Source organism: Vulpes lagopus, chromosome 1 (assembly GCF_018345385.1).
Source record: "Vulpes lagopus strain Blue_001 chromosome 1, ASM1834538v1, whole genome shotgun sequence".
Taxonomy (NCBI): domain Eukaryota; kingdom Metazoa; phylum Chordata; class Mammalia; order Carnivora; family Canidae; genus Vulpes; species Vulpes lagopus.
Genome location: NC_054824.1, coordinates 144,076,375 through 144,100,083, shown reverse-complemented (window position 1 = coordinate 144,100,083; position 23,709 = coordinate 144,076,375). Strand labels below are relative to the sequence as shown.

The 23,709-nt window shown below is 56.2% G+C and overlaps 2 protein-coding genes across 17 annotated transcripts; both read right to left on the bottom strand.

Annotated features, from left to right (window-relative positions):
• Positions 1-4,844: 4,844 nt before the first annotated feature.
• On the bottom strand, positions 4,845-12,818 carry RUSC1 (RUN and SH3 domain containing 1). 6 transcript variants are annotated; one of them, XM_041765629.1, is made up of 12 exons: positions 12,672-12,815; positions 12,147-12,242; positions 10,598-12,012; positions 9,918-10,322; positions 9,221-9,319; positions 8,999-9,075; positions 8,729-8,903; positions 8,461-8,566; positions 8,274-8,320; positions 7,268-7,817; positions 6,725-6,853; positions 4,845-5,532 (listed from the first exon to the last, which is right to left on the bottom strand). In XM_041765629.1, the coding sequence occupies exons 3-12, from the start codon at positions 11,925-11,927 to the stop codon at positions 5,364-5,366; spliced, it is 3,087 nt and encodes a 1,028-aa protein (XP_041621563.1). In that variant the 5' UTR covers positions 11,928-12,012; positions 12,147-12,242; positions 12,672-12,815; the 3' UTR covers positions 4,845-5,363. The 6 variants fall into 6 exon arrangements, with proteins under 6 accessions (XP_041621563.1, XP_041621555.1, XP_041621570.1 ...); XM_041765621.1 differs by having other exon boundaries at positions 10,598-12,242; XM_041765636.1 differs by lacking the exon at positions 12,147-12,242 and having other exon boundaries at positions 12,672-12,804.
• A 240-nt stretch (positions 12,819-13,058) lies between these two features.
• Positions 13,059-22,521, bottom strand: FDPS (farnesyl diphosphate synthase). 11 transcript variants are annotated; one of them, XM_041726437.1, is made up of 12 exons: positions 22,380-22,521; positions 21,987-22,245; positions 21,408-21,623; positions 21,168-21,330; positions 19,391-19,531; positions 15,423-15,503; positions 15,171-15,293; positions 14,787-14,875; positions 14,625-14,697; positions 13,934-14,011; positions 13,710-13,844; positions 13,059-13,318 (listed from the first exon to the last, which is right to left on the bottom strand). In XM_041726437.1, the coding sequence occupies exons 3-12, from the start codon at positions 21,584-21,586 to the stop codon at positions 13,118-13,120; spliced, it is 1,263 nt and encodes a 420-aa protein (XP_041582371.1). In that variant the 5' UTR covers positions 21,587-21,623; positions 21,987-22,245; positions 22,380-22,521; the 3' UTR covers positions 13,059-13,117. The 11 variants fall into 11 exon arrangements, with proteins under 11 accessions (XP_041582371.1, XP_041582355.1, XP_041582380.1 ...); XM_041726421.1 differs by having other exon boundaries at positions 22,364-22,489; XM_041726446.1 differs by having other exon boundaries at positions 21,168-21,309; positions 22,364-22,489.
• Between the last annotated feature and the right edge of the window lie 1,188 nt (positions 22,522-23,709).

The window sequence follows — 23,709 nt, the reverse complement described above, 5'->3', positions numbered from 1 at the left end:
TATCATCAATGTCCTGGGCCCCCACAGGGACACACTCACCACCGTCAACTAGGAGATAAAGCCCATTTCCTCACTATGAGGATTTTTTTGGTCAGAGCCCAGCCTAACCAATCAACAGGATAATCATCAAGCCCTCTGTCCTCTGCACTCAATCACACAGCACCTCATTCGGGATTCATGAACAAACCCCAGGCTTGGTGACAGTAGGCCACTGTGTCAGACCATTTCCATCCTAAGCAGTTAATGCATATTCATGTATTAATCTTCACAACAGTCATTTTAAGTAGGTACTCAAACCCAATTTCATAGACGAGGGAACTGAAGCAACACAGAGGTTAAGTAACTCACCCAGGATCATCTAGCTAGTTAGATAATCCTGATAGCCCTCTGTGGTTACTATTCCCATTTAGTAGAAGTGAAAACTGAATCTCAGCAACTTGCCAGAGATCACCTAGGAACTAGTGTTGGATTCATAATTCCAAAATCATCATGTTCATCTGCAAGTAGAAGAGTGTCACAAATAGCCAATGTGATCCTACTAAGGAAGATAAATCCACTCCTGCCAGCAACTGAAGGACCCAATGGAACGTTGTCCCAAACATGGATCCGCACTGCAGCTCTGAGTTCAGCTAGAATGGTTACTCAAGCACCAAGACCACAGACTGCGTTCCTGGGATGCAAGGATGGTTCAAAAAAAAAAAAAAGGATCAATGTTTGCAAATCAATCAACATGATACATCAGTAAGAGGATAAGAATATTGCAATTGATGCAGGAAGAGTGTGTGACAAAGTACAACATTCAACCATGATAATGCACAGCTAACGTCATACTCATGGTGAAAAAGCTTTCCCCTAAGGTCAAGAAAAAGGAAAAAAAAAAAAACAAGAATGTCCACTCTCACCACTTTTATTTAACGTAGTACTGGAAGTCCTAGCCATAAGCAATCAGGAAAAAGCAATAAAGGCCATCCAAATTGTTAAGTAAAACTTTCACTTACTATTTGCAGGTAACATGATACTACATACAGAAATCCCTAAAATTCAAAAAACTACTAGAACTGATAAATGATTTCAGTAAGGTTGCAGGATACAAAATCAATGTACAGAAATCCACTGCATTATTACATGCTAATTAATGAAGTAGCAGGTAGGGAAACTACCCCCACACACACCAAAAAAAAATCCCATATTTACAATTATACTAAAAATAATACCTAGGAATAAACTTAATGAAGGAGGTGAAAGGCCTACACTCTGAAAACTATATTGATGAAAGAGGGATTCCTGGGTGGCTCAGATGGTTGTGTCTGCCTTGGGCTCAGGTCAGGTCATGATCTCAGGGTCCTGGGATGGAGCCCTACCTACATGAGGCTCCCTGATCAGCGGGAAGCCTGCTTCTTCCTCTCCCTCGTATGTTCTCTTGCTCTCAAAAAAATCTTAAAAAAAAAAAAAGACAAAATGGGAGGTTTTTGCAAATGACATATCCAATAAAGGGTTAGTATGCAAAATATATAAAGAACCATAACAACACCAAAAAGTAATTTAAAAATAGGCAGAAGATATGAACAGATATTTCTCCAGAGAAGACATCCAGATGACCAACAGACACACAAAAAGGTACTCAATATCATTCATCAGGGAAACGCAAATGAAAACCACAATGAGAATTGCCAGAGCCAGAATGGTTAAATTCAAAAACAAGAAACAGCAAGCCACTGTGGCAAACAGCATGAAGGATCCTCAAAAAATTGAAAATAAAATTACCATATGATCCAGTAATTCCACTATTGGATATTTGCCCAAAGAATATGAAAACACTTATTTGAAAAGATAGATGTACCCGTATGCTTAAGATTTTTTTTCAAGTGATCTCTACACATAACACAGGGCTTGAACCTGCAACCTGAGAGTGATAGTTGCATGCTCCACTGACTAAGCCACTCAGGCGCCCCCACCCCTATGTTACTGTATTATTACTTACAGTAGCCATATTATGGAAGCAGCACAACTCTCCCTTGATGAATGAATGAAGTTGTATACATACATAATATATTATTCAGCTGTAAAAAATGAAATATTGCCATTTGCAACTACGTGAATGGATCCAGAGGGTATTGTGCAATAAGAAGAAAGTCAGAGGCACCTGGGTGGCTCAGCAGTTGAGTGGTTTGCCTTTGGTTCAGGTGGAAATCCTGAGGTACTGGGATCGCATCAGGCTCCCCACAGGGAGCCTGCTTCTCCCTCTGCCTGTGTCTCTGCATCTCTCTCTATGTCTCTCGAATAAATAAAAATTTTAAGTGGAATTTTAAAAACATAGGAAATTTAAAAAGAAACTCAAAAACAGACCCTTCACTTTAGAGAACACGCTGCAGGTCAACAGAGGGGAGGTGATGGGGGTGGGAGGTAGAGGGGAGGGGAGGGGAAAAATGATAGGGTCTGAGAGTCCATTTACCATGAACAGAATAATGAATGGAATTACTGGATCACTATACTGTACATCAGGAACTAGGGCAGCCCAGGTGGCTCAGTAGTTTAGCGCCGCCTTCGGCCATGGGCGTGATCCTGGAGACCCGGGATCGAGTCCTGTGTCGGGCTCCCTGCATGGAGCCTGCTTCTCCCTCTGCCTGTGTCTTTCTCTCTGTGTGTGTCTCTCATGAATAAATAAATAAAATCTTAAAAAAAAAAAAAAAAGAAAGAAACTAGTATCACACTGAATGTAACCTACACTGGAATTTGAATTGTTATTAATTTTTTAAAAATGAGTTGGCCGGAAAAAAAAAAAAAAAAAATGAGTTGGCCGGGATCCCTGGGTGGCTCAGCGGTTTAGTGCCTGCCTTTGGCCCAGGGCACGATCCTGGAGTCCCAGGATCGAGTCCCACGTCGGGCTCCCGTCATAGAGCCTGCTTCTCCCTCCTCCTGTGTCTCTGCCTCTCTCTCTCTCTCTCTCTATCATAAATAAATAAATATTAAAAAAAAAAAGAGTTGGCCACAAGCCAACTGGACGTATGTCAGCTCCCACAAGGACATGAGTCTCTCTTGTTGTTAGGCAACACTCTTGTCCACACGCTGTCAGTTTTTCTTTTTTATCCTTATGTCTTAAGCATTGGTACCCAGTACAACTGTTCTAAGTAATATGTGACCATAACAAAGTTACATTTCCTAGTCATATTTGATCAATTTCACGATGCTCTGCAAGGCGGTCTGCGGGTCTTACCACTGAGACCACTAGACCACCAGCTCCCAGTGACATGCTAGGTAGCACCACTCTTCTAGGCTCTTCCCAGTGGTTAGGATGACCCATTGTGAAGGTCAGTGCACAGGGCTAGGGTCAGGACAGGGCAGGTGGGGTCAGGAAAGCAGAGGCTCTGTTGCGGCCTACAAGAATCATGGGTCCCCCATGTGCGTGTCACACTGAGAAACACTGGTCCCAAAGTCAAAGTAACCCCAGTCTGGCATGTATCCTGTTGTAGAACCTCATTATAAAGATAAAAAGCAGGACACTTGGATGGCTCAGCAGTTGAGCGCCTGCCTTAGGCTCAGGGCGTGATCCTGGGATCTGGGACAGAGTCTTGTATCAGGTTCCCTATGAGGAGCCTGCTTCTCCCTCTATGTCTCTGCCTTTCTCTCTCTCTGTGCCTGTTTCTCATGAATAAATACAGAAATCTTTTTAAAAAAATAAATAAGGGATCCCTGGGTAGCTCAGCGGTTTGGCGCCTGCCTTTGGCCCAGGGCGCGATCTTGGAGTCCCAGGATCGAGTCCCGCGTCAGGCTCCTAGCATGGAGCCTGCTTCTCTTTCCTCCTGTGTCTCTGCCTCTCTCTCTCTATCATAAATAAATAAATTAATTAATTAATTAATTAATTAATTAAATCTTTAAAAAATAAATAAAAATAAAAAGCAATTGGAGAAGCTTCAGCAACGTGAGCACTTAGACCGTGAAGGCAACAGATTCCAAGGCTTTCAGTCCAGTGTGAGAAAGGGTGTATTGGGGCCAACCAAAGAGGTCAGGTCTCAGAGCCAGAAGGCAGCCAAAGCCAGAGCAAAACTAAGGAAGGAGTAGAGGAGTCCCCAGAAGGGGCCAGGAACTGGGAAGCCCACGCCTGAGGATGGCCCCTCCTCCTCTCCCTGTGCCAGCCTGTTGTCACCTTGACCCAAGTTCCCAAAGGTGGAACAAAATTTGTTCAGTGTCCTTTCCCTGTGTTCACCTCCTGGTCCTGTGTCCCCTGACTCTCCTGACTTCTCACCTCCTGGTGGCTCTCCTGTGGGCAGTTACTGACCTCCCTCCCAAGCCCCACGGGGAGTTCCATGTGTTCTCCTCTCCAGACGCAGCCTCATCCACTAACGAAGGACCCGAAATGCCATGAGGGTGCTTTCCAAAAAAAACTGCATCACTGAGGACTGGTGACATGAAAAAGTGTCACTTCGGGGAACCCTGGGTGGCTCAGTGGTTTAGAGCCTGCCTTCGGCCCAGGGCATAATCCTGGGGTCTTGGGATCGAGTCCCACATCAGGCTCCCTGCATGGAGCCTGCTTCTCCCTCTCTCTGTGTCTCTGCCTCTCTCTGTGTCTCTGCCTCTCTCTTTCTGTGTGTCTCTCATGAATAAATAAATAAAATCTTAAAAAAAAAGTGTCACTTCTACAACTTTCTGAGCCCTCCCAGCACCTGGCCCAGGGGTCTCAGGAACACAGGTACAGGCCCAGCCTCCCCACAGCCCCTGTCCACTGAGTGTCCTCCCCTATCACCTTGGAAAACAAGGCAACCCTGCCTTTCTGGGATCTCTGCTGGGAAGGGGGCCCCCCCTCCATCCCCAGAGCCCCCATTCCGTAACCCAGTGACACATACACATTCAGCTCCCACACTTTATTGGGACAATGAGGGGTAGGCAGACCAACACCAGGGGCCCCCCACAGTGGGGGGGGGTCTGGACTTTAGCACCTGGCACAGCATAAGAACATAATAAATACAGGCAAGGAGGGTGGTGCGCAGGTGGGGGTGACCAGAGGTGGGAAGGACCCTCGAGGCCCTTCTAGTCTTGGGGAAAGAGGCGCACGTGGCACTGGCACAGTCCACTCAGCAGGAGGAGGCAGAGGGGCTCAAGTTCCAGTGTGTGGGCGGGAGGGGATGCTTCCCTGTGCAGGTGGGGAGAGAGGTAGAGGGAAACTCCTTTTCATATCAGAAGAGGAGCAGATTTCACCTTACAGATGGCACGAGCGGGGAGGGAAGGTCATTTCTCCATTTGCGGAGAGGGATGCGGATTCGGGAGGAAGAATCATTCTGTGTCCAGGCAGCTGGGCGGGGTTCTGAGGCCACTGGGTTCCAGGGTGCAGGAGGGAGAGGCGGCCACCGACCAGACCGGTGACGGGTCTAGAGGATGAGAGAGGTGTAGCCCACGGGCACCAGCCCCTCGGCGCCATCCCGCCCACAGCGAAGCCAGTCCTCGTTCACGGTGGCCACGACGCGCAGCACCTCCCCGCGCTGGAAGCTCAGCTGCTCAGGTGTCGCCGCCACGTGGTCGCAGAGCGTGCGCACGGCCCTTCGGGGAGCCAGAGGGGTGGGCTGGGGTGAAGCTGTCGCAGCGGGGAACTCGAACTCACGGGATCCATCTGGGGCCGCTTATCTGACCCGCCCCCACGCCCCGGGGCTCCTATCCAACAGATGGAAACCAAGGCACTTACCTGAACCCTCCCAGCCAGGCCCTCCCCCAGGGTCCTCAGGGGTGTCGCCCCCAACTTCAATCACCTTGCTCTCCATGCATCCTCCTCATGGACTCCCTGCCGACCTCTGAGGGCTCCACCCTCTCTCAGGACCACTGATCTGGGCCTGCTCACCTCTCCCTGCCCCGCCTGCAGCCAGAGGGCTTCCCAAACCAATGGCTGCTTCATCTCCAGGCTTCAGACCCCTCCCCGGCACCCAGGGTGACAGGGTGAAGCCAGGTTCCCTGCCTCCAGCACTCCTTCACTGCTGCCATGTCCATTCTCCCCCCAGACACAAACAGGCCCAGCTCCTCCTCGTCATCCCCAGGGCCTCTCTGCCTCTGCTCCTGGTTCCTCCCGCACAGCCACCACCCGGGGCCTTTCCTGACCCATACATGGCCACAGGCCCTCAGTCCTCTCTCCTAAAGCAGCCACCACACGTAGCTGTCACCAAGCCTCACTCTTGGGAACCTTCCCTGGCCAAAGCTCCAGGCGGGCATGGACTCCAATGAGGTGGCCTTCCTGGCCCCTGCGGAGCATAATGCCAGGCTCGTAGTAAGTACTGGAAAAATACTGTTGGACGAAGAAAAAGTCCAGAAAGCTAATTCAGTGGCCTGAGAGCACCCAACGGAGGCCAGACTCCAGAGCACAAGCATCCCTGGCATCTAAGCTAAACACCCCCACTACAGGACGTGTCCCCACCCAGGGACACGGACGGTTCTGGCAACCACTAACCAGGCACACACCGTGTGCTACACGCCTTTGTAAAACTAAGTTCACGCTCTTATGTAACAAAAGGAGCACTTATCTGCCTTCTACAGAGAAACAGGCCCAGAGACCAGAGCCTCATGCCAACAGCAGAGATGGAACGCAAGCCAACCACTGACCTCACAGTCTGAGACCTTTCATGCTTATCTCTCCCACCTGTGGGTCTGCAATTCCCACACCTGTGGTCTACACCCCCACACCTGTGATCTGCATGCCCCCACACTTGTGATCTCTACCCCCCACTTGTGGTCTGCACCCCCACACCTGTGGGTCTCCACCATGCTGGCAGCTGAGGCCTCAAGCTCCTCAGGAGACGAGTTGGTCTCAGGAGGTGCCCCCCGCTTCACCAGAGCCAACACACTCACTGTCGGGGGCAGCCAGCTGGATGGTCTCCTGGAGGAAAGGACACGGGGTCATAGAAGTCACCCAACCTCCAGAAAACAAACGCTGGAACCCAGGACTTTGGAGATAGGAAGAGGTTGGGAGTGCGTCACTGCTGAGGGAGTTGTGACAGCTGCAGACTGAGGGGCCCTCAGGGTGATGAGACACCTGGGTCCAAGGTCCGCAACACCAAACACCAAAAGGAGCTATGGAAGGACAACCCTGGAGCCGGAAGCAGCCCCCTGAGATTCGGTAAAGGGCAGGCAGTAAGTATCTCCAGCTTTGAGGCCAAGAGGCAACACAGAGATTGCCCTGCGGGTTCTCACACAACGAAGAGGCCTCAAGGATCCCCCGAGGTTCCCCCTGGGGCAAACAGGGTTCTGAGAAAGGATCAGAGGCCCAGCAGGAGACCGGTGGTGGCAGTACCTGGACTTCAGCGTTCCTCCGTCCCCTTCCGCCAGGCCCCCAGGCACTCCAAACAGCCTCCCCAGCCACGGACCTCGGCCGGCCGTGGCCTCCTCCGCGGGCAGGGGCCTGTCGTGGGGGCCTCCAGCCGCCATCCCTGGACGCCAGGCCCTCCACCGGGAAAGGGAGAAGCCCTCGGTGCCCCCAGAGGCATAGACCCGGGAGGCCTGGGTCAGCTGCTCCCACCAGCTGCCCGGCGCTGGGGCGCTCTCAAGGGCCGAAGGGCCAGAAGGCGTATCCCCAGGGGCCCCCCGAAGGCTCTGGGCCAGCCGCCCCCCCCAGTGCAGCACTGCGTGCACCGTCTGCTGCAGGGCAGGAGGTGAGCCTGGGGTGGCAGTGGTGGGTGGGGGGCCCAGGGGCAGGTGGTGGTGGTGCTCGAACAGCAGGTCCAGGTGGAAGGTGAGCACAGACAGTGGCTGGAGCAGGAGCAGCAGCTCCGTGGCCAGGGCAGGGCAGCCAGCCCGGGCCAAGGAGAAGAAGCCAGTGGGCAGGTACAGGAGGGACAGCAGGCCTGGGGACAGCAGGCTGATGTCAGCCCCCAGCTCAGCCCCAGGCCCATGGGCCTAGTGGTGACCCCGGAATGGCAGGAAGGAGGCCTGGCCCCTCAACGACACAATGTGGGAAGTGGGCTCCCTGGGACCCTCCCAACAAGGTCCCCAAGGATGAGGGAGACTTCCTGGGGGGAGGGGAGGTAACCACAGCAAAAGGAGGGCCCTGGGGTAAGGAGCTGGAAAAAACACTGCCCAGGCCTGGGAAGGAGGAAGAGGCCCAACATGCAAGACTCTGGAGGTTTCGGGGAAGATCTGGCTCTTTCCTGCTAGGGGGGGAACAGGATACACTAGAAGTCTAAGTCACCAAACTGGAAATGAGGATCAAGGTCCCTCTGGCACCAGGGGGACCCACAGAAGAGACAGTCCCCCCCTCTTTGCCCCTAGTGGGCAAACTGCCCTACCCATTGGCGACTGACCTGCATCTTCCTGGAGGCTCGAGAACCACAGCTCCAGCTGCTTGGTGCTGGAGGGGAACGGACAGGAGCTCAGGCTGGCATAGGGCTTCGGAGAGGGGAGGCCACCTCGGGGACGCTGCGTCCCTCCACCCGTGACCCCCGATGGCCCCCAAGCCATGGGAGGGACACCAGAAACACAGCCACTCACTTAAGGAGGCCCAAGATGAAGGCGTGAAAGCGGCTGCGGCTGCTGCTCAACGGAGCTAGACGGCTGACCTGGCCATACAGAGTCCCCAGCGCCCGGCTGCTGGCACCTGTGGACACCGCACTATCAGCCAGGACCCCACCCGCCCCTGCCCCTGCCCTACCTTGCCCTGCCCCTGCCTACCTGTGCCCCACCCCACCCCACCAGCTCCAGCCCCTACCCCTACCTCGCCTGGCCTGCCCACCCCAGCACCCCCCTCAGGGGACCTCACCTGGCTTCACAGAAGCCTCCACCACGCTCCAGGGGCTACTCCTGCGCTGCCCCGTGATGAGGTCCTTCCGGAACGGCTTCAGGCCGTCCGCCACGAGGGCGTGCAGGGCCGGACAGAGGGTAGTCAGCACCAGATGCCCCACATCTGGGCTCAGACGGCTGTCCCCCAACTGGGCCTGGGGGTGGCACAACCCGCTTGTCCCAGGTGCCTGCGGCGGCCACCCCACCTACTGTTCAGGGGCCCCCACAGCCTCCCCACCACCTCGCTCACCTTCTGAACCAAGTTCCGGGCCGCCCCAAAGTGCGAGATGATCTTGTCCACGGAGGCGCTCACAGCTATCAGGAGCCCTGCAAAGGGCGGGTGGGGAGCGCACATCTGTGTGTCAAACACCCCAGGGCTGGACACCCAGGCTCCTACAGGCCGACAGGGCGCCGAGGCCTAACAGAGCAGCAGCCAACCCAAGGGCTGGGGTCAGAGGTCTGGGCGTCCTACCTTTCTTCTGCTCCTGCAGCTGGCCGGTCCCGCTCTGGGCCTCTGCCATCCACCGTCGCTGGGCCCCGGGGACACCGGCAAACGACCAGGAACTCTGGGCTACCGCGAAGGAAGGAGGCGGCACTTACCACGGTGACCCGAGGGCACCGGGCTGGCGCCCAGGTCGCCCGCAGCACCCGGGGCCGGAAACTAGCAGGGACAGGGACAGGGCCCTAGGCCGGGTGGGGCGCCCCGAGCTCGCCGCCCCTCCCCCTCCGGGGCCCGCGCCAACCTCCGCCCGGACATCCCCGCGCGCCCCGCCCAATGGGCCGGGGTGGGGGGAGGGCAGCCCGGGGAGCACGTGGGGGGCCAGGACCAATGGACAGACAAACAGACCGACCTACGGGAGTGGGAGGAGACACGGAGAAAGGCGACCTGGGGAGGGGAGGGGGTTAGGCTGGGAGGCGCGGGCGTGGGCCCACTGGGGTCCGGCGCCTGCTTTCCCCTCACCCCCCGAGCGAGGCAGGGGGGACTGTGCCCCCCACACCCCAGCACCGCACAGGCCCCGGCCCGCGCCCCCCTCGCCCGGGCCTCGAGGCGCGGGGCCAGGTGCCCCCCGCGGGCGGGCGAGGCAGCGCCGCCTCACCCGAGGACCCTGGGGGCGGAGGACGGGCTTGGGGGGCGGGGGACCCCGCGGGCGAGCCCGGGTCCGTCTTACGTAGCCTGGGCGGAGGCGGCGGGCTCCTGGTCCGGCGGGAGCCCTTCTGCGGGCGCGGCGGTGGTGGCAGCGGGGGGGCGGGCACCTGGCGGGGCGGGGGGGCCGCGGCGGGGAAGGTGCTGCTTCTGGGAAAGAGCGGGGAGAGCAGCAGGGCCAGCTCGGGGCTGGCCAGGCAGGGCAGGGCCCCCCGAGCCGGGGGCGAGTGCGCGCCCACCGGGGACTGGCGGACCGGCAGCAGCCGCTCCTGCGGAGGCCTCGGCGCGCCCAGTAGCCGCAGCCCCGCGCGGGGAGGGCCGGCGGGACGCGCTGGGAGTGGAGTCCCCGCCGTGCCCGCGCCCTCCAGCAGGGGGCGCGGGGCGGCCGCGGACCGGGGGGCGGAGGGCGGGCGCGGCGGGGGGGGGGCGGCTGCAGCAGGGGCGGGGGGGGAGCGAGGCGGCAGCCAGGCGGGGCGGGCGGAGAAAGAGGGAGCAGAGAGTTAGTGCCATAGCCCGGCGGCCCCCCAGGTCCCCCTCCCGGAGCGCTCGCCGTTGGCGGGGCGGGAGGCGGGGCGAGGGGGGCGGGAAGGGGGCGGGTGGCCCAGACGGGGGGCGCGGGGCGGGCCGGAGGCGGGGGGTAGGGAGCGAGGCCGCAGCCCCTCACCTACCCGCCCTCCGACCCCGCGGCTCCCTGCGGCGGCTTACCCGCGCGGCTGGCCTGCGCGCCCGGTTCCTCGGGCTCCCGGGCGGCGGGGGCCTCCTGGCCAGCCACGGGGCTGCCCGCCCTGCCCTCCTCGGGCGGCCGCTCGGTGATGGGCTGCAGCCCGGGCCGGTTCTTCCTCCTCCGCGGTGGGACGGGCGGGGGCGGGGGCCGGGGCGGCACCAAGGCCCAGCCGACCGGGGGATCCCGGGGCGGCACCGGCGGGGGCGTGGCCCGGCTCCGGGAGCGGAGCTCCTTGAAGGTGGTGACCTCCCGGGGCGGCGCCGGGGAGCCTCCCAGGGAGCCGCTGGGGGGCAGCTCGCTGTCGGGCGAGAATACGATGAGCCAGTCGCTGCGGTCCTTCTTGACATGCGGCACCGAGGGCAGCCCCGGGCCCCGCTTGCGCTTCTGGGCCAGCTCATGGAAGGACGTGATTGTCCGGTGCGACGCCGGCTCCCCGCTGACGTCACTCCACCCCGCATCTGTTTTTGGGCTGGCTTCGGTGATAACTGGGTTGCTTTTGCAGCCGGAGTCGAGTTTTGCAGGTTCTGTTGTCCAGCTAGAGCTGCTGTTCCGGTGGATGGTGCAGCCAGAGTCAATGATCCCCGTGGCTTTCCAGCCGGCATCGGGGAGCTCCGTGTCAATTTTCCAAATGGGGTTGATTTTCCAGCTGGGTTCGGTTTTCCCAGCGTCGGGCTCCGGGAGCTCGGAGGCAAGGAGATCCTGCTCCCCTCCCTCGTCCTCTTCCTCTAGCCCCGGGGAAGGGGGCTCCTGGCAGGTGGTCAGAGTGTTGCGGTTGGAGTCCAGACCGGGGCTCCGTGGGGAGGACGCTCCGGAGCAGGAATCGGGCGAGCAACAGAAGCTGTCCGGAGAGCAGGCGCCAGGGCCTGCGGAGGCCAGCGGGGAGCCCTGCTCCAGGGGGATGATGCTGGGCTGAGGGTGGACATCCTCACCTGGGAGGCCCTGCGAGTACACCGAGATGGGGGACTCATCTGGACTAAGATCTGAGCAGGAGCTGAGTGAGGAGGAGCAGCCCGGGTCCGAGGGAGAGGCAGCCCCCTCCTCCTCCTGCGCTGGGTCCTGTCGATTCTCCAAGCTGGGACCGTGCTCCTGGCAGCATCGGCAGGGCACAGCTGGGCTGTTGGAATTGGCGTCCACCAGGGCCCCGCTGCAGGGGCCGCGGCTCTCCTTGCCCCCTGTGTCTCCAGGGGGAGGGGATGTGCTCAAGGACCCCTCCCGTAGCTCAGGACGGCGGGACAAGTGCAGGCCCAGGGACACATGCTGGAGGTGGATGTGGTTGAGGTTGCAGAGCAAAGCCCTCTGAGGGGACAGCATTGTGCCGGCAGCGATGAGGTGGCCTCTGGAGAGTCGGGAGGCTCGGGCCTCTCACACCGCCTACCTGGCAACCGCAGAGGCAGACCTGGAAGACAGGGAGAGTGATACCCAGCCAGAGAGGACGCGGGGCGCGGCGGTGACGGGCAGCTGCAGCGGTCATGAAAGGCACCGGCTGCTTTGGACAGTATTTAAATAAGACGCCAATGTCCGTCGACTGACCGGTAGTTTCCACTGCAGTATTTGCAGGTGGAGCCGAAAGGAGCCCCCCGGGACTGGGGCGGGGAGGGTCAGGAAATGCGGCTGCGCTCTGGATCTCTGTGGAGATGCGGGGGCTTGAAAAAGGATGGAGCCCAGGATAGAGCCTCGGATCGTCTCTGCTGCAGTCTGGCCCTGCACCGCACCCCCGCTTCCCCAGCCTGCCCTTCGCTCCCAGGGGAAGGGGCTGCTGGAGGCCCCGCCCAGATGCTCCGAAATCGCGTGGGGGAGGCGCGGCCAGCTTGCTAACGCAGGAGAGTAGCGGGCGAGCGTGGGGGCGAGCGTGGGGGCGAGCACCCGGCAGCTGGCGGCGCGCAGGTCCGCGGAGCAGGTGGGCCAGCAGATCTCTGCTCCGACGCCGCGCTCACCCATTCTCTCCGCGCTGGGCTCTGTCCCCCAGGCGCCACCTCACTCCTCCTCTATGCAATTTTCCTGCGCCCCCCCTCCTGCCCCACCCAGCGTGCCCGGATGCGTCCCCCCTCACCTTACCCGGGTCCTCCAGCGACCGCTGCAGCCCTGCTCCTCCACCACTCCCAAGGTCCCAGTCGGACCGCACGGACTGGATGGGGGGCGCCAGGACGACCCGCCGGCGCTGCGCAGCCGCGCCCCTTCACGCAGGGGCGGGGCGGGGCTCAGACCCCGCCCCCAACGCTTGACGTCTCGCCTGTGTCACCCATCCAGGCTCCGCGCAGCTTTAGTCTTAAGCTCTAGGTCCCAGGGGTCCTGAAGGCAAGACCCTGGTCCCGGCTTCCGCGCGGCCACCCCTAACCCTGACTTCTCCCGACAGAGCTGCGGCGCAGGCCGGCACCAGTCTCCCCAAACCCTGCCTACTGGGGACACAGCTGTGCCCCAGACCATTACAAGCAGGCAAAGACGCACGAGAAGATTGGATAATTTATTGAGAGCCGCCCCGCCCCACCCTCGCAGTCTCTAGGTCACTTTTTCCTCTTGTAGATGTTGTGCGCCAGCCCCAGAAAGATGGCTGGGGGCAGGGGTGAGGCGCACTGCTCAATGAGGCTCATGAGGCGGCTGTAGCTGTCTTCCTCATACTGCGTGAAAACAGCCGGCAGGTTCAGCTCCTCGTACAGCGCCTTCACTCGGGCCACCTTCTCCGCCTCCTTCTGCCCATAATTCTCCTGGAAGGGGTTGGAGGCAGGGGAACTGGCTTAGCCTTCTCCAGCTATCAGGGCATCTGGCACGCCCCTCCTCCATCTATTCCAGCCTCCGATTTCCCGGGTCTTTGAACCTCCCTCTCCTGCTGCACTAGTTCAGGCCAGTTTCCTCTACATCAGCACTGCCGAGGCCTCGGAGGCCGAGGCCGGGGCTGGCTAATTGTGGGGAAGCTCAGCTGTGCATTGGAGGATGTCTGGCGGCTTTCCTGGCCTCTACCCGCTAGAGATACCTGAAGCCTGTGCACACGCCCACCAAGTTATGACAAAAAAAGTCTGCTGATGCTGCCAAGCCCCTTTGAGAATCCTTATATGCCCCCTTTCCTGGGAGCTCCAGGATCCATGGCCTCCCAAGCACCTGAAGGACTTTGCGCTGCTCTGGAGATGCCTGCTGCAGACACTGAACCACCAGCCAGCTGCACTTGTTGTCCTGAATGTCTGTGCCAATCTTGCCCGTCACACTGGGGTCCCCAAAGAGATCCAGGAAATCATCCTGGGCAGAGGGCAGAGGAGGACCAATGAAGACACTCCACGCAGGGCACTAGGCTGGCAGTGGCCTGCTCCCTACCAGTGCCCTCCTACCTGAATCTGAAAGAACTCCCCCATCTCCAGCAGGATCTTCTTAGCATTGGCATGCTCTTTCTCCCCATCGATGCCTGCCTACAGTGAAGAAAGGATCACTAGATCAAACGCCAGGGGTGCCTCCACTTTCCTTGCTGCATCTCCTAGGGGCCCCAAAGCAGCCCCCCAGATCCTCTGCCCTCTTCTTTCAGACAACCCTGGCTTCCTGGTCCCAGGATGTCTCAGTGGCCCAACCTCTAGCCCTTGGTGCATGCCAACAGACACAGATGAGCCCTGGGGGGCCTGCGGACGGCCAGGCCCCAATCCATGGCCCCTCATCCTCCTTGGTGTCTTTCCGGATGAAAGCAGAACGTGGAGCAGTGAGGTTGAGGCGGCCAGGGAATCCAACTGCCTGTCTGGACCTGGTCTACCTCTCAGTGTGAACCCCCCCAACCCTATCCAGACATGGATGCAGCAGTCGGTGCTCTTCCGAATCGTACCAACCACTTTCCTTCCTATCCCCTGCCTCCCTTCATCTTTGCAGAAGTCCTGAGGTGGGAACTCGGTCATTGGACTGGTGAGGAGACACTGAGACAACTGGCTCAGGGTCACGCAGCCATTCAGTGGGGGCTCCCTGTCCAAAGCTGCCTGCTGGGTGCCCATGGTCCAAAAGCCCGGTCCGTGGGCAGCAAGGGGCAGTGGGCACACTCACCATATACATGGCAGCGGCCACGGGAAGGTAGAATGAGTAGAAGGCCGTCTTATACTTGACAATAGACTTGTACCTGAGGAGAGGGAAGGCAGAGTCCTCAGGAAGGCAGGGCCCAGCACCAGGCCCCCCTCACCGTGTGGGCACCATCCCCCTGTCCCTCACCTCTTCTCAGTGAACCTGCTGAGATCCACGCTGCCCTGGGGGGCGGTGATGAGGTCCAGGGTCTGTCCAATCTCAGTCTGGTAGGAACTCTGAGGAGGAGGAGGGAGGCCTGTGTCAGCTGGGCTTCATCCAGGGCTGGGAAACCCACACTATGAGCAGAGAGAGACGCAGAGGACCCCAAATCCCAAGGCCTGTAGGCACAAAGGGCTTCCTCACCCCTTCTTCCACTCACAAAGAGGAGTAAAAGTCCTTTCTGCCACCAATCTGCCTGACACCCAACACCTTTGTTCCTTTCCAGGCCACTATAGCTGACTCCCATGCCCTGAACCCAGAGGCCAAACCGGGCATGGACGGGCTCTGGCCCTGGGCTGGCCTGCAACACACCTGGAGGAAAAGCTCAATCAGGTTCAGGTAATAGGGCTGCTCCCGGCAGTAGACCTTCAGCAGGCGGTAGATACATGCTTCCAGAAGCAAAGCGTCATTGATGGCATCCAAGCCTATGCCTGGCTGTCAGGGACACAACACAGAGAACACAAGCAGTCATTCTGGCCATTCTGAACCCTCGGGATGCCCTCTGCCACCACTGCCCTGTGGCCTGTTCCCATGCCCACCACTACCCTCTCTCACACACTATACCTTCTGATACCAACAGATCTGACCCCGTCGGGTGAGGGACGAGTCCATGATGTCATCTGACACCAGGAAGAAAGCCTGGAGCTAGAAGAAGGAAGAGTGGAATAAGCCCCTCATGAATCCTTATTAATGCTCCCTCCACCAGCAACAGAGCTGCAGCTATTGATAACCACTGAGCTAGGAAGGAAGTTGAGGATGGGGAGACCCGGGATTTCTATCCTGTGCCAAACACTATGGGAAATTATGTGACCTCATTGGTTCAGACTTCCCAATATAACATGAGATCAAAACTTTTGTTTCCAGAGTAAGAGACTCCAGCAGGTCTCAGACATGTCCACACAAGCAGCCCTAATGATCCTGGTATTGGGGAGGTGATGAAGCATCACATCCCATACTCTTCTTTTGCCAAAAACTATAGTGAATGCTAAAGGTTAAGATTTCTTCATGCAGTGTAACTTCCCATGTCGCCTCCAGGCCCTCTGCTTACATGCACCAGTGCCCAGGACAAAGCCCCACCTTGGGGGGCTCATTTAGCAGTGCAGGTCTAATAGGACAGAACTGCAGTCTGACTCAGTAGCTGTCACCCTTAGGTCTTAAACATTTAACCATGCCAACATCAGCAAAGGGCTTCTCTTCTAAGTGCTAGCCTACCTAAAAGTCCCAGGAATGTGCTGGCTCCCACCAGGCTGTCCCATCCTTGGAGGCCAGGACAGTGTGTTTGCCCAACTGGCACTCCCAGAGCCTTGCACAGTGCTAGTCCCAGAGCGCATGTGTCATAAACACTTGTCTCATAAATCATGAAACACTGTCATGTACCCCATGATTCGTCTTGCATTCAGGCTACACATTCGGAGCCTTTAAAAACAGCTTTTCTGATCTCTGGGTGTGCGCGAATAGGTCTGCCCTTGCTTAAAACACATAACACTGCCCATTGGCTCTGGAATGCAGAGCGTAGAAAGGACGATGGTAGCCCTTGCTCTTGTTCCAAGTGAATCCTTGGGGAAGGAGGCACCCATCTGCAGCTTCACCTCTGACCACACCCTGGGGCAGGGTCTGGGCTTTCCACACTGGAGGCATGTGTTTTATTTATAGAGTGTTTACTGGGAGTGACCTGGTTCCACGAATGCCACTGGTCCAGTGCCTCTCCCACCTGGTTTCAACCAGCACCACTCAACAAGACAGTCTCCAAAGGGCGTTCATTCCGTGGCTCCCCTCAATCTCGTCTGCCCCACAGCAATGGTTCTTAACCCAAAAGTACCTTATATTTATTAGGGGAACTTAAAAAAAAAATAACAATAATATCAGTGCCAGAGTCCCACCCCAGATCAAGTAAGTGAGAAATCTATCCCAATTATTGGTTACGGTGGAAGGGCTATTCTAAAGATTAAAGACTGAAGACCTACCAAATACGGTTCATTACTCTTTTTTTTTTTTTTTTTTTTTTTTTTTAAATTTTTATTTATTTATGATAGTCACAGAGAGAGAGAGAGAGAGAGAGGCAGAGACACAGGCAGAGGGAGAAGCAGGCTCCACGCACCGGGAGCCCGACGTGGGATTCGATCCTGGGTCTCCAGGATCGCGCCCTGGGCCAAAGGCAGGCGCTAAACCGCTGCGCCACCCAGGGATCCCACGGTTCATTACTCTTGACTGGACCCTAAATGTTTGTTTGTTTGTTTGTTTATTTATTTATTTATTTATTTATTTAATGATAGTCACACAGAGAGAGAGAGAGGCAGAGACATAGGCAGAGGGAGAAGCAGGCTCCATGCACCGGGAGCCCGACGTGGGATTTGATCCCGGGTCTCCAGGATCGCGCCCTGGGCCAAAGGCAGGCGCTAAACCACTGCGCCACCCAGGGATCCCTGGACCCTAAATGTTTAAACAAAACCAACTTAGAATGGACACTCTGGGGAGAATAAAGAATATTTAAATATGGAATATACATTAGATAATATTCCTTTATCAGGGTTAAGTATCTTGGGATGTTGCCATGGTCTGAATGTGTTCCCCGCAAATGCGTATGTTGAAATCCTGATGATCAAAGATGATGGTATTAGGGGGTGAGGGGGGCCTCTGGAAGCGCTCAGAGATGGAGCCCTCCTGACGGGAGGCTCTAGAGCTGCCTGGCTCCTTATACCACAAGGCACTGTGGCAGGGTGCCGCTGAGCCCAAAGAACCCCCCCTCCCTATGCTGGTGCCTCGATTTTCAACTTCCAGCTTCCAGAACTCTATGAAATAAATTTCTGTTCTTTATAACTACCTAGTGTGAGGTATTTTGTTGTAGAAGCCCAGTTCAAATGAACTAAGACAGATGTGACAATGGCATTGTAGTTATACAGGCAAATGTCCTTATTCTTAAGCAGTAAATGCTGAAATAGACAAGAGGTTGAAGGACCTGACGCAGGAGAAAGATAAAACCAGAAATTGTAACAAATATCACCCCAGTACAAACAATGGTGGACAGCTCAAAAGGCATCTTAGGGGAAATGACAGCATTACAGCCATGTTTAAAAAAAAACCTGGGACTCTCCCAGGTGAACCTAGAGTGCAGCTGTTACCTCAGGGCCATTCATCCTACCAGGTGACCTGCCCTGGTCCCATAGCTCTGCTCCTCTGCTTTGCCCTGATGCTCTAGCCTTCTGGCCTTGCCTGGCTCCTCTGTAACCCAGGGGCCTGTCCCTTTACCTCCTTGGAGACAAATACCTCTTCTCCACCCCCATTTTCACTTATGAGCTCCAGACTGGAATTCCCAACACCCACAGGCCAGACAGCTCCACCCACACTGCCCTATGCAGAATGCAGCATGGCTGACCCCTGAGCACATAACATTCTCCCTGGAGGCAGTTGTTCCTTTCCACAGGCCAGGTCCTGAGCGTCTTCCCTTATGAGCTCTGCCACCCTCCCCTTCTAGAATCCAGTCTCCTTGTCACTAAGGAAGCTTCTGGGCTAGGCCAGGAAACCATAACCCTTTAAGGGGCAAATGAGCTGGGTATAGAAGACAAGGACACACAGGGATTGGCACAAAGCAGAGAGACAGAACCGCACAAGAGCGCATGTGCCCTGACTCTGTGAAGTGGCTATGATTCAACATCAGCCCCTTGTTATGTGGGATCCCAGACGCAGATCTAGCAATTTTCCATGTGATGTTAGAAATCTGAGGGGTGGGATCCCTGGGTGGCGCAGCGGCTTAGCGCCTGCCTTTGGCTCAGGGCGCGATCCTGGAGACCCGGGATCGAATCCCACATCAGGCTCCCGGTGCATGGAGCCTGCTTCTCCCTCTGCCTGTGTCTCTGCCTCTCTCTCTCTCTGTGACTATCATAAATAAATAAAAATAAAAAAAATAAAAAAAAAAGAAATCTGAGGGGTTTTTCGTTATTTTTTTTATTTTTTTTTTTTTTAAGATTTTACTTATTTATTTGAGAGACAGACAGAGAAAGAGAAAGAGAACACAAGCAGGGGAAGCGACAGAGAGAGAGGGAGAAGCAGACTGCCCATTGAGCAGGGAGCCCGACACAGGACTCGACCTGAGCCAAAGGCAGACACTTCATTGACTGAGCCACCCAGATGCCCCTAGAAATCTGGGTTTTTATATAACATCTCTCCTTTCTTAAATTTAGGGTACTTAATTTTCAAAAACTATCGGTGGGCTGCAAGTTTTCAATCTCTGCTTTAGAATAATTCTCTGGAAGAGCTAGGTCACTCTGACGGTTCCCATCTGCTCGGAGGAAAGAGCTGACACCTTCATACCCAGCTCCAAGGTCCTGGCCCACACCTAGCTTAGTTTATAGATTAAGTACATACCTCCTGTCAAAGAAGTTCCCCACATTTGTTAACCCTTAGAGTAAATCATTATCTAATCTTGGCAGAAAGACATGGAGAAGTCAGTTTCAAGCTCCTCTCTCGCCTCCCCATAGGACCCATGACCCTGGTAAAAACCTCTGCTTCTCCTGCCTTTCCCCCATCTCCCTTACCAGCTCCACACACCAGCCCACGGTCAGGGCCCGCCGCAGACTAGCAGCATCCTGCTTCCTGGGCTCCACCAGCTCCTGAAATGCTATCAGCACTGTCAAACCCCGCTGGTACTTGCCTCCAACAGCATTGTACTCCAAGACCTGAGGGCAAAGGAAGAGGGACAGGGCATCAGGGTCTGCAGGGTATCTGCCCTCTCCCACCTCTAACCTTGACATTATGCTAACTTCCTCAAATCCCACTCTTCCTGCAGGAGCCTCTCTGGAATTGCTTGGCTTCTTCCCCCAAGTCCTGGAGTGCTGTTGGAAGAGTGCCCCTATCTCCAGGCTCTCTCCTCGTTGTCTTCCCCAGTACATTTTTTTTCTTTTCCTTTAAGCAGGTTCCACACCCAGTGTGGGCTTGAACTCATGACCCTGAGATCAAGAGACACACGCTCTGCTGACTGAGCCAGCCAGGTACCCCCATTCCTAGGTAAATTTAAAGGCTTCTGCACATTAAAATTTGTTCCCAGGCCCACAACAGGGCTTGAACCCAGGGAAAACTCTGTACATGCCATGGGAATGGCTGGTACGTCCAGGTCTCTCCTTCCCAGGTTTCAGCCCCATCCCCCTCTCCTAGACTTCCCAGCCACCTCCTCCTAAACACAGTTCAAACTATCTGCAAATGAAAAGCCTCTCTCACAGTATTAAAGACAAGGCCCTTGGGATACCTGGGTGGCTCAAAGGTTGAGCGCCTCCCTTCGGCCCAGGGCATGGTCCTGGAGTGCTGGGATGAGTCCCACATTGGGCTGCCTGCTTCTCCCTCTGCCTGTGTCTCTGCCCCTCTCTCTCTCTCCGTGTCTCTCATGAATGAATGAATGAATGAATGAATGAATCTTTTTAAAAAATAAATAAATAAAGACAGACAAGGCCTTGAAATTGGCCAGAAGAGGGCTCCTCCAGTGCCATCTCCTCCTGCTGGCAGCACTTCTTTTGCCTTCTGCTGCCCTGCTGTCCACCAGCTCTAATGTACTGGGTAAACCTTCAACTGCTACCCCAGTGTAGGCAAACCCTTTCCTTGGTTCTCCTCAGACAAACAAGACAGTATTTATAAAAGAATTACTAGATATCCCCCAAGAAAGAAAAAAATCAGGCAATTCAAATATCCTGGCCAGATTTCCTGCCCTGGAACAAAGGTTTCTTTTCTTTCGTTCTTTTTTTATTTTTTTAAAGATTTATTTATTTGTTTTGGGAGTGGGGCAAAGGGAGAAGGAGACAAAGTCTTAAGCAGACTCCCGCTGAGGGCAGAGCGCAGAGGCCATCATGGGGCTTGATCTCCTGACCCATGAGGTCATGACCTGGGCCGAAACCAAAAGCCAGAAGCTGAAGTGACTGTACCACCCAGCAAACCCCTGGAGCAGAGCTTCCTGATGATCCCTAGGTCCTCCTAAAGCACCTCAGGCTGCCTTCCTCCCAAGGTCTCTGACAAAGTAGCACCTTATGACTTTTGGACACGTAATTCCCTTTCTCAACAAAATCAAAGACCTAGGCCTTCATCCCCAAGGGCCTCCACTTCATATAAAGCAGTCCAGATGGCCCACCTGAACCATGAGGCAGGATTGATGGGCTGAATAAGTATACCTGCCCAGGCCTTGCCTGCTCCAGAGATCCAGAGTCACTCAGGTAAAAGCCTGCCCCACCCCCGTCCGCTGTGTCAAAGGTCTCCCAAAAGCCACAGCTGAATCCTACACACATACAGAATGAACCAAAGATCTACTCTCTGAAGTCACTAATCCTTCACCTCCTTGAGCCGGGCAATGGCGTCTCCTGTCTCCGGGTGGCCCATGCCATCCTCAGTCAGTATCTTGACAATCTGGGGGAAGTGCTGGATGAAATCCTGCCTTGCTTGGGCATAAGCGTCCAATTTCTGGTCTCCATTCATTCTGAGGGAGGAGTAAAGTGCTCTGAGGAGAGGAAGCCCAAGTCAGAAACCCGAGCAGCTGTTCCCCTCCCCAAAGCCCTTCACCCCGACTGCACTCACCGAGGCTCCTCTGTCCACGTTTGGCACCAGCAGCGGGCACTGTGCCAGGCCCCCAGGACTGGGAACCCCTGCACCAGGGAGGGCCGCGGGTGGAGACCCAGCCACCTTTCCCGGGGCGCCCAGCAAGAGGCTGGCAGCAAGAAGACCCCCACAGATCTCAGCCAGCGGGACAGGGGCATCACGGGGGTGACATAGGGAGGGGGCACCGAGCACTCCCTGCAGGGGCAAGCACCAAAGGCAAATGCACGGTGGTAGCTCCCCAGGTCACCCCCACCACCCTTTTGCCTCTGGGCCCTGGAATGCCCCCTCCTCTCTTCTGAGCTGAGCATGCAGACATTTCCAAAAAGAAGGAAACCCAAGTTACAAAAAGCATGGCTGGCTGACTGAAAGTCCACTGGTCGCGCTTAACACAAGTGCGCACTTAAAATAACTCAATGCCACCTAACTTCAAGTCCTGCAGGGAGCCTCTGGAATTGCTACTGTCTTGGCTTCTCCCCTCAAGTCCTGGAGCGCAGCTGTAAGACTGCAGACGAGAGCATCCGAGGACTAGGGCCTGGAAGGAGCCTGAAAGCACCCTACCTTACGGAGGGGTCAACTGAGGCTCTGGGAGGCAGGAAGGTACGTGGGGAGTGCGGCGACAATCTGGCACCCAGGTCTCCCTCATAGGCGGGGAAAGGGCTGGCAGGCTCGAAGATACCTCCAAGACGAGGAGAACTGCACCGGAACCCCGGGGGTCAGGGACACAAGGTCCGGAGCGCGGGGACTGAGTGTCCGGAGCCTCACAGGTGGCGCGGGGTCCGCACGGCCAGACTCGGAACGGCACGGGCGGCCGAGGACGCTGCAGGTGCACGCAGCCGGAGAGCCAGTCGGTCGGACCCACCTGTGAGCCCACACACCGCCACCCCCCACCCCCCGCCCCGGCACTGCCACCGCGGCTCCGGCCCAGCCCAGCTCACCTGCTACCTCTCTCACCTGCTCCTGGAAGTCGGCTCTAGGTCCGGTGTTGGCGGGGAACTCCTGAAAGCAGCTCCCCTCGGCGCGCGGCCCTCTGGGTCCGGTAGTTCCGGATCTCCCGTCCCTCCAGGCAGAAAGTTCTCATCCGACTACAATTCCCGGCATGCAGCGGGAGGGACAAGACGACGCGATCTAGCGCGGGCCGGCTGGGCGGAGACGATCCGCACTGATTGGCTGCCTCTCCTCGTGTGAGCATGGGGCCCTGTACCGGACAGCCAATGGGAGGGCCACGCCCCGGGCGGTGCGAGCGGGACTGGGAGGCCGGGAAGTGGGACGCATGCTCCATCGCCCAGCTGTCGCCTTTACCACAGTCTCATTATCTTTAGCTTCCGGTGCAGCCCAGCGGCTTGTTAGTGAAATACCAGTAGGACCAGCTTTATCAAGTCCTACTTGGCCAAGTCCTCAAATTTAGGCAAACCACTGAACTCTGATCCTTCGTTAACTGTCTTTCCTTGTCTGTTCAACAAAGATGAGACCATGAGGCAACGTACAGAAAGTGCGTTCAAGAAGTAAGATAAGATGGGCAGCCTGGGTGGCTCAGCGAGTCCCGCGTCGGGCTCTCTGCATGGAGCCTGCTTCTCCCTCTGCCTGTGTCTATGCCTTTCTCTGTGTGTGTGTGTCTCTCATGAACAAATAAAATCTAGGAAGGAAGGAAGGGAGGGAGGGAGGGAGGGAGGGGAGAAATAAGACCTAGAGCAAAAACCAGAAGCCTCACGCCTCACCCCTACACACACCCTACCAGCCCCACCACGGCGAGACGCTGTTGGCTCTCCACCAACCCTCCCGATTCCAGGTTACTCCACCCATCTGAAAAGAAGCCTGAAACTCCAAACCGCCTACGACCTAAAAGGGTTTTGTCATTGAGAAACAAAAATCACTGTGCAAGCATATCCACTTTCACACTGGAGCTGGCTTCTCCCTAAAGATTTTATTTATTCATGAGAGACACACAGAGAGGCAGAGACACAGGCAGAGGGAGAAGCAGGCTCCATGCAGGGAGCCCAGTGTGGGACTCTATCTGGGGACTCCAGGATCACACCCTGGGCAGAAGGCAGAGGCTTAACCGCTGAGCCACCCAGGCGTCCCATAAGTAAAAAAGAACGTCAAGACTCGCACTTCCCAATTTCAAATTTTACTACAGGGCTAGGATAATCAAAACAATGTGGTACTGGCATAAAGATAGACATATTGATCAGAAAAAAAAAAGTGGCTAAAATGGTAAGTTTTATGTTATCCATATTTTACCACAATTAAATAAAAAAAAAAAAAAACACCTGAGAATCATGTG